A 19,074-nucleotide genomic window follows, 5' to 3' on the forward strand; every position below is an offset into this window, starting at 1 on the left:
TCAAAATATAATGTCGTTAAACCACGAAATAAACTTAAAATCATTAGTCAAATTATCACAAAACATAAGCAGAATCTAAGGTTATCCTTACCATACTCTATAATATAGAAATCAACTTATAAACATTAACAAAACAAAACACACAGAATAACCCTTCAAATTATAAGAGACCATTCAGATGACGCAAATTTTTATCATACGCCATTGAAGTGAACAAACACGTTCCGACAGACGTGATTGTTTGTGTGATGATGACTGACGTGTCTTAACAAAGCACAAAGATTATGGTAAATACAACAATATCCTACATCCTCAAGGTAATTACATCCTTACCTAAGGCTCGATGACACTGGGCTAGTTTACGAGCTGCTAGACGGCGAGTTTAAAAGCTAGCGAGTGAGCGAGTAAGCGAGTGTAGATGACACAGAAAACGTTCCACTCGCTCAGTAGCCAACTAGCTAGCGAGTTGAAACCACGGATTATTTTTACAAGCTGAAAAATGAAGAGGAACATGCGTGGTATAATAGAGTTTCTCAACATCTATGAGCAGATGTTAAAATAACTACTCCTGCGTGAAGTACTTCTCTTAACATTGCATTTCAACTGTCAAGAGCCATATAGTCTTTACATTTGGTACAGATAACTAATTAAGTATAGTAAGTGATTATTTTTCTTGATCAGTGGCGAACTAAGGATGGGGTGGTCACCCCAGGCCACGGGTCTAGGGGGGCCCTAAATCTTGAGAAGAAGAAAAAGTTATGAATATCATAGGATCATTTCTGTAGAGTCAAAGTATTTTTTACGCTCGCTACGCTCCCCTAAATAATTCATGATTAAATCTTGAAAACTCTGCTATTCCGGAATAAAAAGTTGCCTGCATCAATTTCCGAGACGCAAGCTACCTCTGTATCAAACATATAAATTGGTTAAACGGATGGTCCTTTACGAATCCTGTGGAAACTCTTTGCTTTCCGGGATAAAAAGCTTATGTCCTTCCGTAGGATGTAAGCTAACTCTGTACCAAATTTCATCGAAATCGGTTAAACTTTTCACGGGCCGTGAAAAACTAGCAGACAGACAGACACTTTCGCATTTATAATATTAAAGTATGGTTTATGATTTTTTATTTATTTAATTACAGACTTGATTTTTATGTTTGTATAGTATTTTCATATTTTTAACCCCCGACCCAAAAAGAGGGGTGTTATAAGTTTGACGTGTGTATCTGTGTATCTGTCTGTGACATCGTAGCTCCTAAACTAATGAACCGATTTTTATTTAGTTTTTGTCGTTTGAAAGGTGGCTTGATCGAGAGTGTTCTTAGCTATAATCCAAGAAAATCGATTCAGCCGTTTGAAAGTTATCAGCTCTTTTCTAGTTACTGTAACCTTCACTTGTCGGGGAGTTATAAATTTTCAATTTACACTTGTCACTGTATCGTTTCAAGATGTTGTAGTAGTGAACGCGAACGCCACTTATAAACGCGCGTGAGTATTGTATTGTCTGTATAAGCCCGTATCAACATTGCATTCGGTTCGGGAACAATCTCAGTGATAGGTCGGTAGATATGATTACTATGTCGCGGTGATAAAATAAAGGATAAAGTGCATAAACCAAATAATAAGAGGAAACTATAAGTACCTATTTAAAAATAATGTCTTTTGGCAGATATTTCTTCAAATAAATTAGCACCTGTTCCGGACGGAAATACCGGTGTGTAATGCTTACTGCTTGGTCAAAAAGCTGCAGTTTAGATGAAAATGGAACTAATAAATGAAAACGCAGTTCACGTAAGCCATTAAAGTATTTTTTAATTTCTTTTTTATTTATAAAAATAGCGAGCAAACGAGGCAGGAGGGTTACCTGATACTAAGTGATTACGTCGCTCATGAACATTTGCAACACCATAGGAACCACCGCACGTTGCCGGCCTTACAGGAATATTTTTCCAAAATAATCATATATCAAAAATGGCCTCGAACGCATACCTATGTATTTAAAAATCTTGAAGTCCATAAAGTGTAAAAATATTATCTTATAATTATAATTGTTTTTTTTTCACATTAAAAAAACCCGCAACTCTTCAAAATCCTTCGGTAGACGACTGACTAGCAGATCCACCCCTCCTTCACTCGGCTGAAATTTTTGAAAATCGCTTTCCTGCTGGCTTAAATGGCTTAACTTTTTCAAATAACTCTACCGTTTTCATCCTATTACGTTTGGGCTCTAAGCGGGATTTTACTGGACATAAGAGTAGATATTGTTACGTTAATTCCAATCCTTCAGACAAAAGTATAATCTGCCGTTTGCAAGAAAAATCGGTAGAAATGAATTTCTATTAAGTACCTACCTGTATGACTTATTTTGGCTCCACATATTTTTTATAGTATATAGTAAGGTAATATGATGCAGGCGAGTTCGTCTGCGTGGATTAAGTTCTTTAAAAATCCCATGGAAACTCTTTGATCCCCCGGGATAAAAAGTGGCCGACTTCAGGATACAATCTCATCTCTCTGTATCCGTCTAAATTGGTTTAATTACAGGTGGGCCCTGAAAAGGCAGACAGACAGACGGACAAACAAAAAGATAGACACACTTTAGCATTATTAGTATGGATTACGATTAGTCCTAAAATAGCCAGAGCAATATAAATATAAAAAATTGGTGTTCAACTCCTTTTTACTACAACAAAAAATTATTACAAAAATATAAATTTTATTACAGCGCCATCTAGTGAAATTTTCCTGAACTATCATAAAAGACGCCATCTCTCAGTCACCGGATGAATCACGCATTGATATTTTGTGCATTTAAAATGAAAATGCAATTTGTGTATGCTGAGGTTTCTCTTTGCGTTCTTAAGAGTCATTTAGCGTTCAAGTTCCAGAATGATGCTATAGATGGCAAGATTAAGCAGTTTTTAGTTAGCACTTTTCGTAACGATTAAATCTCTCTCTCTATTCTCTTCTCTCTTGACTGTTAAAACACACACTTTACTGACATAAACTTACAGAAATAAAATACCTAGTCTAGTCTGAAATCTTGGTTTTAAGGGAGATATTTATAGGGAAATAATTTTAAAGCCACATTGCAGCATACTGACGTTGGCTATGATTGTATCCTAACAATTTGAAATAAGGACGGTTACTTCTATAGATTAGATAAAAAAACATTTGACCTAATCCATAGAAGTAGCACTTTTTGAATGTCATACTTACTTACTTTAATTTGATAAGTTAAACATTGCATAGTCTAACATAAAACTTAAACCACGAGAGTTCCAAATGCACCCTAGCAAGAGAAGAAGCCCACAAGAAACTAGGTAGGTAGGTATTCTGGTTGTTATTATTACCATTATTACCAAATAATTAGGAACTATGTTAGTCAGAGCAATAATTCATTCCCATGCTTTTGTTTTAAAAGAGAGAAATCTAAAAGAAATTCTCATACGATTGCGATCATTTTCTTCGACCGAATCGATGATGGTACTCCCGTGACTTTCTTAATGGATCAAATTGGTATAAATGCCTACCAATAACCATAATAAAATACCAATAAGGAATGCACTGTGATTAAAATAGCCTTGTCCCTGCAAATACGTGCAGTCACCGATTGCACCCGGGAGTCGACGCTCTTCCGTAATTAAAAAAAAAAAACAATTAAAATTAAAAAAAAATCAATGAAAAAAATTTTCACTATCGGCAACTTTAACATTATAGTCAACAGAAGAAAAGTTAAACGCAATACCTAGAAGGTTTTTTTTTCAGTAATTTTTTTTCTGTAATTAAGAGTGCTTTCTGTAATTCGAAGCGTTTTGTTAACCTTTTTGGTTGGTTTGAAGAGTGGATCCCTGAGTGGGTTTTTGTTCTCCGTGGGTTATTAAAATCTTTCAAAATTAAACCGATAAAGGGTGAGTAATATTTTTAAAATACACTACTGGTCATTGACTTCTAATAAATTGGTCTTACACTCACATTTATTTTTCAGCAAGTGGTTGTTTAATAAAAATAATTCTTCTGCCACTACTGAAGTTATTAGTTTTTACAGTTTGTTCCTTAAAATGCAAACTGATAAGGTTTTAATATAAGTATCTACTATGCTAGTGGTCGGTATCTTTAAAACAAGAGTAAATAGGCACCTTCTAGGTAAACGCGTCCCATCTTACCACATCATCACTTTCCATCAGGTGTGATTGTGGTCAAGCGCTTGCCTATAGTGAATAAAAAAAACCTTCGTTTCGCTACGAAGGCCGGCCTCACAGACTCCTTCATTCGGGACCTCCTTCGCGAGCTTTTGCCTTCGCGCTTTACAAAAGCAGTCTAGGGGTAGACAAGACTGTGTGGAGTTGAGTTGATCAGATTTCAATCTGGGCTCTGGATTATTTTGTTTAGAGGAGGAGCATATTATATGTATTTTGATATTTCCATCTATACTAATAAATAAAATTGGAGTGTCTGTCTGTAATTTCAAGACAAAGTCAAATTTAAGACATAGATATTAGTTTCTAGAATATGTCTGCAAAATTTCATGGACTTTGGTTGCTTAATATTCAAATGAAATTGGAACTACGATTGTATGAAACGAGTGACGGAGAGAGCCCTGTTAACAGTTTACATTATGGAACAAATAAAAGCTAATAACTTCATTCATAGCAATAGTCTTCATTGACTTTATTGACGCGACTATAACTAATCCTTTGATTAGATATAATATCAAATCAATACTACTGATTTTGACAGTTTTATAGAATACTTTTTTTTTAATAGCCGTTTTATAGGTAGGTAGTAGTTGGGTATCAATGTGAATACATTAAGATACTAGTACGGCTTGTGACCTACTATTACTTTGATACAAGTTTCAATAAAAGGTATGGCCCTGCAATCATCTGCAGTTTACCATTGCACGCGCGTGCAGGTGCTCTCATAATACTAATTATCATTTTTACTCAAAAAATCAGCAACAAAAATTAATTTAAAACAAATTTGAATCATTTGATTGATTTTTCTACTACAAAATACCTACGCGAACAAATAAAAACTAGTGCATTTTTTAATTTATGTCTGTAATTTTTTATTGAAAATAAACAGATTTATGATATAATATTTTTTTTTAAATAGTTCGGTTTTTTAAAACATCAAAATTAAACGAATACTGGGTAAGTTTGTTCAATAAATATTTTTCTCGTTCAATAAACTCTATTAAAATTTATATCTATCTAGGTCTAGGACTTCTAGGTCATTATACCTTTATGTTCTAGGTATATGTACCTACTTATACCTACCTAACAAAACGTCAACTGCACAATTTCTTACTTTGTAAGCTCTTCGAGAGATTCTTATTAACCGACTTCCAAAAAAGGAGGAGGTTCTCAATTCGTCGGAATCTTTTTTTTTGAAAGTTTTAATCGGTGGAAGTATTATTACCGATATAGAACTAAGAATTAGCTAAGCTTATTTTAGAGCCCAAACAGTTATTCTTTTTAAATTTTTGTCTCTTTGTTTGTCTGTGTGTTCAAACTTCACACTAAATCTACTGAACGGAATTGAACGCAACTTGGCGACCTTATAGCTACTCCGCCCTAACTATTTTGTTTTGCCTTTTTTACAACTACAATAACAAGTTACAAAATGCCGCCATTGAAAAAAGTGCATAATCTTTTACAATGGTACGGAACTCTTTGTGTACGACTCGCACTTAACCGTTTTTCTGGTAACCTAAGGTTACAATAGGCAATCAACTATGCTGATTAAGTAGCGTCGTCTTAAGTCGGTAATTGGATGGGTGCTCGATTCTGGAGGAATCTGGCCTCTTGCCTTTCCTCAATGCCTAGGAGAGCAAGTCAAGCCGTCAATCCTAATTGTAGAAGAAGTCAACAAGAATAACACTTTATTCTATTCATAATTTCACAAAATCTGAAACCGAAGCAAAATATTGTTAAGATCAATGATACCATTACAGATGCCAACACGGTAGTTTATAAATAAATCAGAATTTTGGCATTACCATTGACACTGACGGCGAAAAATAATGTTACACTATTAATAATGTTAGTTAGTTTAATTATGTCCTAAACTTTAGCACGTGTCCGCGTCGCTCAAGCTCTTTACTACTTTTTAATAAAATCGCCACGTGATACTTTGATTCTAATGTAGAGAGTTCCGTATACTATGTAATCAACGGATTGGACTTTGATCTAACACGCGTCCACACCCATGAAAATAAGTGTACTTACGTTGTGCGTTCGTGTTCGGTGAAATTTATTCAAATAGATAATACTGTACATTTTTGAATGTAACATAAAACTAAACTTAAGAGGGTTCCAAACGTGCCTTAGTATGAGAAGAAGCCCACAGCAAACTTTTTAATACAATGTCGCCACGTGGCAGTTTCTAATCAAACGTAGAGTCCCGTTTACTATGTAATCAATGGATTGGACTTTGATCTAAAACCACGTCCACACCTATAAAAATAAGTGTAAGTACCTACGTTGTGCGTTCGTGTTCGCTAAATAACATTTTTGAATGTCAATAATTGTTGAATGTAACAACTTACCAGGGTTCTTAACATGCCTTGGTGTAAGAGTTCAGTCTCTGTTGTTCGCTGTTACGTAAATAGTTGTTCGTCGTGTTCAGTGAAAACATGTGTTCTTCAAAATCAAAGTTTTAGAAAGGTAAACACTATTGCTTTATCTTTTTGGTTTGACTCAATTTTCAAATCTATACTAAGTAGTAAATAAAATTGGAGTGTCTGTCTGTAATTTCGAAATAACTACCTCATATTATGCTCGTATGGTTATTTGAACGATACCATAACTGAAACACACGTTTTTAAAATATTTGTCTGTCTGTCTGTTAGTTTTATATAAAACTAAAGCTGCTAGGAGTTAAAAGCGATGATAGCGGTTAAGACTTTGGCCTCCTATTAGAAGAGGTTCGGGGTTCGCTTCCGGGTACGCACCTCGAGTTGTTATCAAACTGTCAAATCAATCTTGCTTTAACGGTTAAAAAAACGTCGCCAGAAAACTTGCATGCCTGAGAATTCTCCATATTATGTTCAGGCGTGCGAAGTTTGCCGTTTCGTACTAATTAGCGAGCGTGGTGGAGAATGTTTCTTTGAAATGTACAAAATGAAATGCCCAAGCTTGTTATGATTTCTGGTTTACACGACAGGCAAACAAGAAAATATCGTAATAGGCTCGCGACTACTACGATCCGTCTGAGGAAAGATGAAAAGTCGTTTGTGGGAATGAGTGTAATATTTTTTAATAAAATTCCACAACCAATATTAGATTTGCATTAACTTAAATTAAAAAAAAATCTATTAAACTTTTTAACTACTTACTCAACTTTTTAGGAATATACTCCCAAAACAAGCATTTATATACAGACACACTGTTGTATATAGAAGTACCAGAGACAGGTGGTTGCTATTTTATGAATTATTCAATTGGCTACTACAAAAATATTGCTCTCATAAATTGATGTGCACCAAATGTTCCGACTTCAACACGTGCCATCGAATCTGACTTACAGACTAATATTTACGGATAAGCCAAAATGTCTATCAATTTAAAATATTACAAAACAATCATAAGAACATTATCGTTAAGTATATACTATCACACTTCACACTATCACACTAATATAGGCGAAAGTTTGTGTATGGGTGTACCTATGTGTGTGTGTATGTTTGTTACTCCTTCACGCAAGAACTACCAGATGAATTTGGCTGTTTGCAATGGAGATAGATAGTATCCTGGATTAGCACATAGGCTACTTTTTATCCCGGAAAATCAAAGAGTTCGCACGGGATTTCGAAAAACCTAAATCCACGCGGGTGAAGTCGCGGGCATAGGCTAGTCTCTTCATAATACTGCTACTAGTACGTATTACAACGTAACTGTTGCTAGGTTTTCATGGCCCTTCCATTGAAAAGATTTTGACGAATTCGCATAGAGCTAGCTCGCATCAGTACGATGAAAGACTAGGTTATACTGAATTTAAAGACATGAGACTCATTATAGCTGCCTACAATAAGAGCTATTATGAAAAGCACGTTATTATTCTTATTTCGTAAGACAAATTAAGGGCAACTGCGCATGTCCAAATCAATGTGGGTGTTTCTTAGCCTAACATGATTGGCCTCGAACCTTGTATACAAGAATAAATCCCCTATCGTGTGACATAAAGACGTAATGCTCGTAATTTAATAATATACGTAAAGAAATATGATATAAACATCCATCTAACTGAAATGGGTGGTAATCGATGCATGCGCGCGCATACTTCGGAAAAGGCTTCAAAATTTTACTACGAATCTAGACGAATACAAACTCAGTGTACACATTTTCTTTCCACTGCCGGTTTTAAACTATAAAATCAAGCAGTAGTAATCAAAGAACGACATGGACAGGGAACACAGAGATACGGACGTGAATATTTCTAGCTGCAAGAGACGGGGGTGCAATGGAAATATTTGTAAAATAGAACAAGAGGTAGCATTGCATTGAATGCAAGTGCATCTTAATAATATCGATTCAAATACGGAAGAAAGAATCGTTAAAACTAATTAATTGTAACGAAAAACGTACAGTAATGAAGAAGAAATGAGAAATTAAAAACTATGTGGAATTAAAATCGTGAAATTAATAATTAAGGTCGAAACAGATCGAAATAAAGTTGAGAGGGAATACGAAAGAGGGTTAATTAAGTCCAGCGACCTGGGCTGAGGCGCAGAACTGTGCCTGTAATGGAGAAAGGTGAACGTTTTTCAGAATACCTGTTCGTGAAGATGGGCCCAGGAGACAGGGGCCCTAAGACAACGGAAGACCGGTCGGCTCCCGTGGACCATACTGGCGTGAAGAAATGGTTTATAGACAACACTTTACTTGTGATTACTTTGGCTGGGGTGCTTGCGGGGATTGCTGTTGGTAAATATATTTACCAAATTTTTATTGAAATATTACATTTACAGGAGTTTTTCGAAAGAATTACTTATTCATTAATTGTGTCAAATTAACAAACAGTTTTACTATAGTAATAACTTATGATATGGAAGTTGAGGTGGTAAATATGATAATAAAACACTGAAGGCGATTTAATTCTAATTATATTTCGTACGTTATCTTGATCTGTTGTATTGTTTGTGTTTTAATAATGTCTTATAGCACAAGGAGATAAAAGGAAAAATCCGATAACCGTGCATTTGTTCCAACCAAAAAAAATGCGTTATTTCTTATATGATGGTACGGAACCCATCGTATACGAGCCCGACTCACACTTGACCGGTTTATTTTTATCCAATTTTTTTAGGATTTGGTCTTCGTCCTTATCAACTGGGCCCAGACGGTCGTATGGTGATATCTTATCCAGGAGAATTATTCATGAGGCTATTAAAGCTTATGATTTTGCCTTTAATCATTGCCAGCCTCATAGCTGGGTCTGCGAGCCTGAATGCGAAGATGAGTGGAAAGATTGCAGTCAGAACCTTACTGTACTTCATCCTGACCTCCATGTTCAATGCATTCCTCGGGATCTCGTTGGCTGTTATGATACATCCTGGAAAACCTGAGTTAAGGGAAGACTTGAATATCATCGTGGAAAATAAAAGGGACCATAAAATTTTAGACAGTCTTCTTGATATTGGTCGGTAAGTTAATTTGCTTTTAGTTATTTAATTATCATTATCATCATCACTTTTCTCCAACGGATCTCCTCATTTCTGATATGGTCATGTAGAGTAACTCCAAGAATAGCTCTCTCCATCGCCTGCTGTAACTTTTGATAAATTACAAAAAAAAAATCATGATAGGGACCTGTTTGGAACCCTCGTAGCTTTAGTTTAAGTTTACGTAATTAATTATCACCACTTTATCATCTTTCATATCTAAAAAATCGGACAAACAAAAGGTGTACAAACTATTGTACAATATTGTAAAATAGGTACTAACCTATTTTGAATTAATAATTTTGATTTAATTTGCGTAAATTCGTGTGAACATTCTCCTAATCATCATAAAATTATTTTTAAATAATAGTTTTGATTATTCCAGAAACATGTTTCCTGATAACATAGTGCAAGCGGCATTCCAACAAGCTCATACGGTGTACACAGAACCAAAAACGTTATTCTCAAATGCAAATGTGACGAATGATAGTGTCCCAGTTGTTTTAGTTCGGGAAATACGATACAGGTATGCACTGTGTGTCTTTAGGTTAGGTATTAAAATGCTTAAAACGCACAGAACTCCGAAAAGACAGAGGTGCGTGCCCGGAATCGACTGATCTCTCGAACAGGAAGCGGACGTCTTAACCACTGGGCTATTGCGGTATGCTTGCTTATATGTATACGTACCTGCCTATACATAAGTTTATAAAAAAATATCACCATCAGACATACTTGTGATTTTATAAAAAAAGTAAGAAATCTAAAAGATAATATCCTTGTCTGTTAGAGTTACATTAGAATGAAGGAATTCCAGTAAAAAATGTAGTTTTTCTTGATTTCAGATCAGGCACCAACACTTTAGGTCTAGTTTTCTTTTGCCTAATTTTTGGCAGCTTATTGGGAACGCTCGGGCCGAAAGGCAAAGTGGTTATTGACTTCTTCCAAGCTATTTTTGAAGTGATAATGAAGATGGTCACAGGTGTGATGTGGTTTACTCCCGTTGGGGTCAGCAGTGTGATTGCTGGGAAGATCTTAGGAGTCAACAATGTTGGTAAGTTATATCAGCAGCCAGCAGTCAGCTTTCTTTTATATGTATATATATTTAGATTTAGTGATGTATTATTATATTTTTCAGGTCAAGTGATGTCTCAACTAGCGTGGTTCATAGCCACGGTGACGGTCGGTGTATTTTTGTACCAGCTGATAGTTATGCAGCTAATCTACTTCTTATTCCTAAGGCGGAACCCGTACAAGTTCTACTGGGGGCTGTCTCAGGCCATGCTTACTGCGTCAGCGACGGCTTCTACGTGAGTGTTTGTAAAATCAATATTTACTTATGTTTATTTCTGTTGTGTAGGAGAACCGAAGTATGATATAACTCGTCGATTTAAAGTTGTGAGTCGTGGTAAATTGTGGAGCTAAAGCAAAATGGGCTCAAAGGACCCTACATATTTTGGGGTCCTAAGACCACTGCACTCGGTTTTTGACCAGACCGTAATACTCGACGAGTTGCAAAGCTGAAGGAAATGGGCTCAAATAACCGATTATTTTGGGACCCTGAGCAGTGACGTAAACAGAGTTTTGACCAGAGCACTAGGAAACCGGAAAATCATTTTTGACACAACACATTTTTACGTTAGAGGAGTCTGGAGTCACTGCACCTCTAACTTTTCGTATTTATGTGCGCTTTAAAGAACAATTAAATTTCAATTCACCATGTTCCTGTTCCAGGGAACCTGCATGCATGAGAGTTCTCCGTATTATAATGTTCTAAAAGGTGTGTGAAATCCCTTCGCCAGTGCTACGTAACCAGTTTCGTGCAAAGCATATTTTGTATTGTCTGTCGATCTGCACTTAACCAGCGTGTTGGACTATATCCTAAAGATAAATGAGAGGAAACCCACGGTACAGTCCATGGTCAATAGTGGGCTGGCGATAAGCTCAGATGACAATAATCTGATGATATTTCAATAGTCCTAAAACAAATTTCTGAAAGACCATCGGTGGTTCCTCTGGTGCTGCAAATGTTCATGGGCGGTGGTAATCACTTAACATCAGGTGACCCGCCTGCTCGTTTGCTCGCTATTTTTTATTTAATAAAAAGTCCTTCCCACAGACCGCCAAAATAAGACTACGTCAACGGTTCGAAATAATACTTAGTAATAATACTTAGGTTTGTTAATTTCCAGGGCAGCAGCTTTGCCAGTAACTTTCCGTGCAATGGAAGGTCCTCTTCGAATAGACCCGCGTATCACGCGCTTCGTTCTGCCAATCGGCTGCAACATCAACATGGATGGAACAGCCTTGTTTCTGGCTGTAGCCAGCGTCTTCGTCTGCCAGATGAACAGTATGCATTTAGGATTCGCCCAGTTGGCTACTATTTTGTAAGTATTCGTATGATGACATGAAAATCTTTTAGTTTTTACAATCTCCCACAATCTTACAGAGTTAATTAAACCTAATGGATCAATAAAACAATCTATGTTGTATATTGAATATTTGAAAAGAGAACCGTCGTCTTGCTTGTTGCTGCCTCAAAATAAAATTCTTCTGTGTTCTTTCCAGTTTAACGTCAACAGCAGCTTCCGTGTCATCGGCTTCAGTGCCGTCAGCTGCAATGGTGCTGCTGCTGGTGGTTCTTGCTGCAGTAGATGCTCCTACACATGACGTGTCATTACTGTTCGCGGTAGATTGGCTTGTGTAAGTACCTACCAGGGATGTTATACATATAAAATCTCGGATCTGGGTGTGAATACGGAATAATAAAAGGAATAATATTATACCTACCGCTTTCATATAGGTACGGTAACAGATATGAAATTATTTTGGATAATCTGTGAGTTTCTGGTAGTTTTGGTTATGGTTCGGAGTTTTAAGAGATTATAAAAGTGAGAAACTGGCCAAGTGCAAGTCGGACTAGCATACGAAGGTTACTATCATATAATTTTTTTTTTGTGATGTAACTACAAATTCATGGTTTTCAGATTTTTCCCTTTATTTGTCCTATAAGACCTACCTACATGACAAATGTGATGATTCTAAGTCAAAGGGTAGTACCCTATAGGTTTCTTGACTGTCTGTCAATCATAAAGCTCCTGAGGTTGAGATATTAACGGTCACATCCAGTAGAGAGGTTGTCAACAATTTCTGAAAACCCTAAGCCTTAGCGCCTACAAAAATTGTATAGCCAAAACGTTAAATGGCTTATATTTCCAGTGACCGCATACGGACAACCAACAACATGCTTGGTGACTGTTACGCAGCAGCAGTTGTTGAGAAAATGTCCAAGAATGAGCTAATGGCATGTGATGCTGCATCTATGGTAAGCTTCTTAGTTATTTTTTAAAAATCACAAGATCTTCTAAAGCGATTTGGTTTCTAGTTTTTCTTTGTTCGCATGGCTAGTAGGATATAAAACAATTCTTCCAAAATCCAGAATGTTCGAAATTTAAAATAGGACAACTAGTAGATACCTCTTATGCTATGAGGTGGCAAACAGTAGCGAGTCAGACGTACTCTGCCACTGTTCTTTTGAAAAGAACTGAAAGGGAATTGACCAGTTACTCTTTTCATATCATAAAAATTACAATATCATTAATGCAACAATTTACCACATAATTTTGTGGGCAATTGAAATTTGAAAGCGCAGCCATTGCTTCCACGCAACTGTCTCATTGATCCAAAACCTTATTCAATATTTAGCACTTATAACCAGGTATACGCGCGCTTTCCATCTTACACTGTACTTATCCGTAATTTTCTATCTACAGATAGGTAATTTTTTTTTCTTCTATATTATAAACCAGAATTCAGAACCTATGAATTATATTGAATTCCTTATTGTAATTTCATCTACCTACATGCGGACTCTCTCTATATTTTCTCTCATCATATCATAAGAATCTCTCTATATTCTCTAAACTTCTTACTAATATATCTCTACCAACAGATTAGCTTGATTCAGTTGTTTATTAATGGCGTGCATTTTTTAATTTCAAGGACACATCGACCCTCCCCAATGGCCTGCCAACATCAAACACCGAAGTTGAAATAGGAATAGTAACCCCTGGGAAAAAGTCAATTATATCAGATGACGCTATTATTGATATGCATTTACACAATGAAACCAATAGGATATAGTCTGACGACAGTTTGATTAGTATAACCTTTGATATTATAGCAATTTATTATTAATGCTGTGTTTCAAGCTTAAAGACCATATTATTTGAAATGTCAGACTTAAGTAATTATAATATGGATATGGATAATCAGAGTTATCAGTCTGTTGTTGGTACCTAATACTTTTTCTATGTTTTGTATTTTTGTAGGTTCCTTAATAAAATTGTTACAAGTGTTAAAATTCATCACCTACAAGAGTTGAAGGATCACATATCACAAATTTCGTCACTGGCAGTAAGAGATACTTTGGCTTAGCGGTCAGAGCGTCGGGCGCGAACCCAGAAGACGCAGGTTCCAATCCTGCCAGTTTCGGAATTTTCGATATGTCTTTAAAAATATTTAGAGTTGAAGGATCTTTAGAAGGCGATGGTCTTTAAATTTGAAATGCGTTATAGACTGTGCCAAACCCGTATTAATGTAATGTAGACTGCAACTTTACTATACAAAAATATAGGCCTCATTATTTTGAAGTACGTATTTGAAAAGCGATATTAGAATCTTACGGCAAACGGTTATCAGATTACTCTAAAGCAAGTCATATTTTAAGGCCTAAGCCTCTAAAAATATGTAAGTACTATAATGTAAATGGCTCGATATAGAAATAGAAAAGAAACATTTCATTGAAATAAACGCATAGGAAAGAAGACTTTTGAATAGTGTAATAAATCTATCACTGGTTCGGAATATTAACTTAATGAGAAGAATAAAGAGGTAACTAGGCGATTGCAAACGGATTTTTTATTATTATGGAAACACTTTTTTCATGATATGCCATAAGAGTCTAATACAGCTAGAATATCATAACTATCTATAAATTCGAACCAGTATTCAAATTATAATGTATCCCATTTGTAATAATTAACTGTGAAATAATGTTACTACTTCCATTAGGATTAGTTTTTAACTATTATTAATATTTGTTGTTTGGGATCTGTATAAGTGAACCAGTTTTAATTTTCAATTAGAGTTATTTTATTAGTTAGGTTATTCATTTGTGTACTAATTTTGGATCATTAAAGCACTCTGGTTCAATGTTTATATACTTACGTTTACGAGATAAAAGTTTTCAGAAAAATCTGTAGCAAATTATAGCAATACTGGTGGAAAGATCATAATAGATTTATTATAACAGTATCCAGATCGATTATTATTATTGTTTGTTGGAGTGTATCAGAATTGTCTGAAAGTTTATTTATATTTTATTTAGGCATTTTTAGATTAAGATCATCATCATCATAGTTGTGTGTAGATGAATAGAAAGGCACAGCTAATTTTATTTGAAATCTTTGTCTACTCGGCAATGTAGTTATTAGTCTATACTTTACCTAGGTACCTACTATTTATATTCTCTTTGAATTCGAAATTAATATCAACATCTTGTTTAGAAAAATAAACAATATTAAAAAACAAACATATTAATAAATTGGTGCTAAATTTGGAAATGTGGCAAATTGTGTCTCGAAATTGAATCCTCTTTTTATAATATTACTGTATTGTGATATCCCATTACTACGTAGTTTTAGATCCATCTGTGATATGTGGTTCATTATTGTAATGTTTCATTAATTTATCCATTTTATGTCTCCTTATATTGAGGCTGTAATATTTATGCTTTTAAGCAAAAACTATGTTAATAAGTATCGGTAAAATAAGGTCACTAATATTAATCAAATATAATAAATGAAACCATTAATCAATTTTACAATTTCGTTTATTTTTCACTAAACATCATCTCAGACAGTCGTTTTGTATCTTAATATTAAAATATTTACAAATCAACGATATCACTTCGTCAGAAATAATTTGACATTGGAATATACAATTTATTTACATGTGAAATGTTAAGAAAGTTTAATTGGTCTCAAATTATTTCAAACGCAGTAAAAACAGGCGTTTTCGATACTTAGACGAAAATCACAGTATAAAATATTTCTAAACACATATATAATAATTATAATAGTTAATCTGATAACAATACGGAGGCATAGAAAATCTTAACTATAGCATTGCATTGTGAATTTCATTGTAATTATTGTAACAAGAATTCTGATTACAAAGTAAAGCTTATAAAAATTGCAGTATCTAAAGTAATCTTATAGCTTACGTAAAGCTGTGTGTTTGTGTTGTAAATAATAATAACATGGCAGTCTTCATTTCATTCTTTACAAGGCACTATTAATATACAAACTAATATGTACAATAATTAAAGTTATGACCCGAATGAAGACACTATTTACATTTACCGTAAAATCGGTAATAAGCGCTTATAATCACTTTGAGCATATCCAGGAAAGTAAAATACAGATAACATGCACAAAATGATGCTAAATTACAAAGAAACTAATCCGATCACATCGGTATAATCAATAAATACTATTAAGTCAATACTTAAAAGGCAAACAGTCACGTACTACTTATGTACAAATATAATTATTAATACAAATAAACTACATAATATTACATTCTCATTGTGGAATGAGGTGGCTTTCTATTAGCTGCGGTTGGGGGAAGACCTGGCCCTACTAACGGTGACATTGAAGGTGACCTAGTAGCCAGTGGCGATAAAGAAGGTGAAAATGATGGCGACATTGCAGCAGCGGCTGAAAACCCGCCGGAAACATCATGACTTATAGGCGATCTTGGTAACAGGTGCTGCGGTTGCCTACAAGACAATGACGGGGCTGGACAACTTCGTGGTGCAACTGTTGTGAGTAATGGCGGTGGTACGCTTTTACCGCCTAATATTGAAGTGCCTTTGCTCTTAGCACTCGAGGCACCACTATTTCCACTTTGTAATGACACGGCATCATCCTTCAAGCGGGCGATCTCTGAGAATACGTGAGCTAAAGGTTGATACTGTGGGCCCCAGTCGAGTAAGTAATCCCAGTTATAACTGCCAGTTAATTCTTCTTCTGAATGTACAATAGAACTTAAACTACCTGTCATAGATGGCCCTGCAGTTGGAACAGCGTTATTATCTCCCGATGTACTTGGAAACGCTCCGAGCGCCATTGCTCTATCAACTGCCGCACTCGCTTCATCGGCGCTACTTGCTCTCTCACTTCCAGTTACTTCATTTAATTTGGCATATATTAAATTAGTTATATCATTTTCATGTGCACCTTCTTCATCAAATATATGCATAGAATCTATTGGCCCATGGTGTAACATTGTATCTTTGTTACCAACATTCTCAGAACATCTTCGGGAAGATGTCGATGCTCCTCCTCCGGTACCTGTGTCCACGATTCCCAATCTCGCTAAGTACTCTTGAGTATTATGGACTGAAACATCAGAAAGATTATCGTCATCCACCCCATTTGTTTGTCTATGAATGCCTGTTTCTCTTTGTAATGGCCCCTCATTTATCATTCTTATTTCTTCATCCTCACCATCTTCACCATCTTCTGCTGATCCACGACCACTAGATCCAGACTGATCAGATCCAGACAGTTCAGAAGTGGTGGCCGCGCCGGAATTGGAGCTCGCTGTATGAGCTCCATAAGGTGGTATTTCATCGTATTTCGGAGGAGCAAATTGATTAGCAGAATTCACTGGACCTGTGTTTCGTATAGGTATAGTATCAAAAGCGCTGGGATCAACATAGCTGTTAGTAGCTCCTACACCTTCAGAATTTAATCCTGGTTTGTTTCCTTTTTTATGTCTCTTATTTTTCATATGCAAGAATAAAAATGCCGCTGCAAATATTATAATTATGAATATAAATGCTATCAGCAATCCTAATGCCCAGTCGGAAAGCCCACTGCTTTGTGCCACAGATGTATCATTCATATGATTTGTAATTTCTGAAACTACTGCCAATGGGTCGAGCAGTATTTCTACAGCAGTTTTGTTTGTCAAAGAACCTTGTCTACCTGAGCTCGCCGTGACAACTAAGCTTATAGATTTATCAGCACCAAATAAATTCTTAACGGACTCAACTTTTTTCTTTAAAATAATAACACCAGTCGTTCTGTTAATTTTGAAATAGGAATGTGAAGTTGATAATTGATATACGATGCGACCATCAATACCCTTGTCTCTATCAGTTGCAGTCGCTTGCCCTATAATATAACCCGCTGGTAAGGAACCAGATTTAGGTACTCCAAAATTATACGTTTTTTGAGTAAACTGCGGATAAAATTCATCCCGACTTTCAATATCGATTCTTACTTTCACCGTTGAGCTTTTTCCGCCTAAATCAGAGGCTTTAATCGAAAACTCGTATTTATTCTTTTGTTCGTAGTCAAAGACCGCGTTCGTATTTACAAGTCCAGATACGGGGTCAATTTGAAACATTTTCCAGGAATCGTCGTTTCTATTGTAATTGGTGGACAATGGTACTATGGAGTAATTTAGTTTTCCATATTTGCCTCTGTCTAGGTCTGTGGCTCTTGCTGTGAATACCGATGTCCCGACTCGCTCATTCTCCCCTATTGTTTCGAAATATTCACTTACAGGGAACGTAGGAGTATTATCATTTTCATCCAGGATTTCAACATTTATGTATACAGCATTGCATAAACATGGTGTACCTTGATCACAAGCCACTATAATTAGCTTTTGTTTAGTCCTACCTATATCATAATCTAACGACTTATTAACAGTTAAAATGCCAGTCGATGGATGAACGTAAAATGATTTTTCATCGTCTCCCGATGTAATATTGAATATTATGGCAGAGTTAGGAGTCCCATACAAATCTGCATCATTAACGGAGAGTTGAGTAAGGGTATGACCTACTTTGACATCTTCGCTTATGGTAAGTTCGAAATCAGTGAGGGAAAACATTGGAGCATTATCATTAGCATCCGTGACAGTTACAAAAATCATTATGGAAGTTTTGTTTTGGTTATAGGAAAGAATCTTTCCTTGTTCTGTCGCAGCTAATCCAAGTGCATAGGAGTCTTGTACTTCTCTATCCAATCTGTTCGAAAGGAGCAATGCTCCTTCTGTAGTCACATCGAAAACATCACCCTCATTGCCGGATATTATGTGGAAATCTAAATTATATTTTTTGAGAACGTCGTTGATTCCGCCAATTTGAAGAAGTGATGTCCCTTTTTCTGTATCTTCATTAACGGTAATTCTGAAAAAAGAAATGGGATATTTTAATTTTTTCCACATAATTTTATGCGACTATCCTGAGACTGAGACGAACCGAAAGAAACCCGCGATCTGCCCTACGAGGCATCTAAGTGTAACGATATATTTACTAGATTTTAGACT

At 35.6% G+C, this 19,074-nt stretch overlaps 2 protein-coding genes across 4 annotated transcripts in view; one reads left to right on the plus strand and one right to left on the minus strand.

The window, feature by feature from the left end:
• The first annotated feature begins 1,534 nt into the window (after nt 1-1,534).
• On the plus strand, nt 1,535-15,547 carry LOC123869777 (excitatory amino acid transporter). 3 transcript variants are annotated; one of them, XM_045912799.1, is made up of 10 exons: nt 1,535-1,790; nt 8,774-8,929; nt 9,312-9,648; nt 10,052-10,192; nt 10,509-10,717; nt 10,802-10,973; nt 11,856-12,050; nt 12,232-12,366; nt 12,883-12,988; nt 13,666-15,547. In XM_045912799.1, the coding sequence occupies exons 2-10, from the start codon at nt 8,791-8,793 to the stop codon at nt 13,804-13,806; spliced, it is 1,575 nt and encodes a 524-aa protein (XP_045768755.1). In that variant the 5' UTR covers nt 1,535-1,790; nt 8,774-8,790; the 3' UTR covers nt 13,807-15,547. The 3 variants fall into 3 exon arrangements, with proteins under 3 accessions (XP_045768755.1, XP_045768754.1, XP_045768753.1); XM_045912798.1 differs by lacking the exon at nt 1,535-1,790 and adding an exon at nt 3,582-3,910; XM_045912797.1 differs by lacking the exon at nt 1,535-1,790 and having other exon boundaries at nt 8,076-8,929.
• The window catches only part of LOC123869774 (protein dachsous), a 371,978-nt gene continuing 367,853 nt past the window's right edge, over nt 14,950-19,074 (minus strand). Inside the window, exon 15 of the mRNA XM_045912790.1 lies at nt 14,950-18,934. Coding sequence (XP_045768746.1) covers nt 16,303-18,934 — 2,632 coding nt within the window. The 3' untranslated portion in view covers nt 14,950-16,302. The remainder of the gene's footprint in view (nt 18,935-19,074) is intronic.

Source organism: Maniola jurtina, chromosome 11 (genome assembly GCF_905333055.1).
Source record: "Maniola jurtina chromosome 11, ilManJurt1.1, whole genome shotgun sequence".
Taxonomy (NCBI): Eukaryota; Metazoa; Arthropoda; class Insecta; order Lepidoptera; family Nymphalidae; genus Maniola; species Maniola jurtina.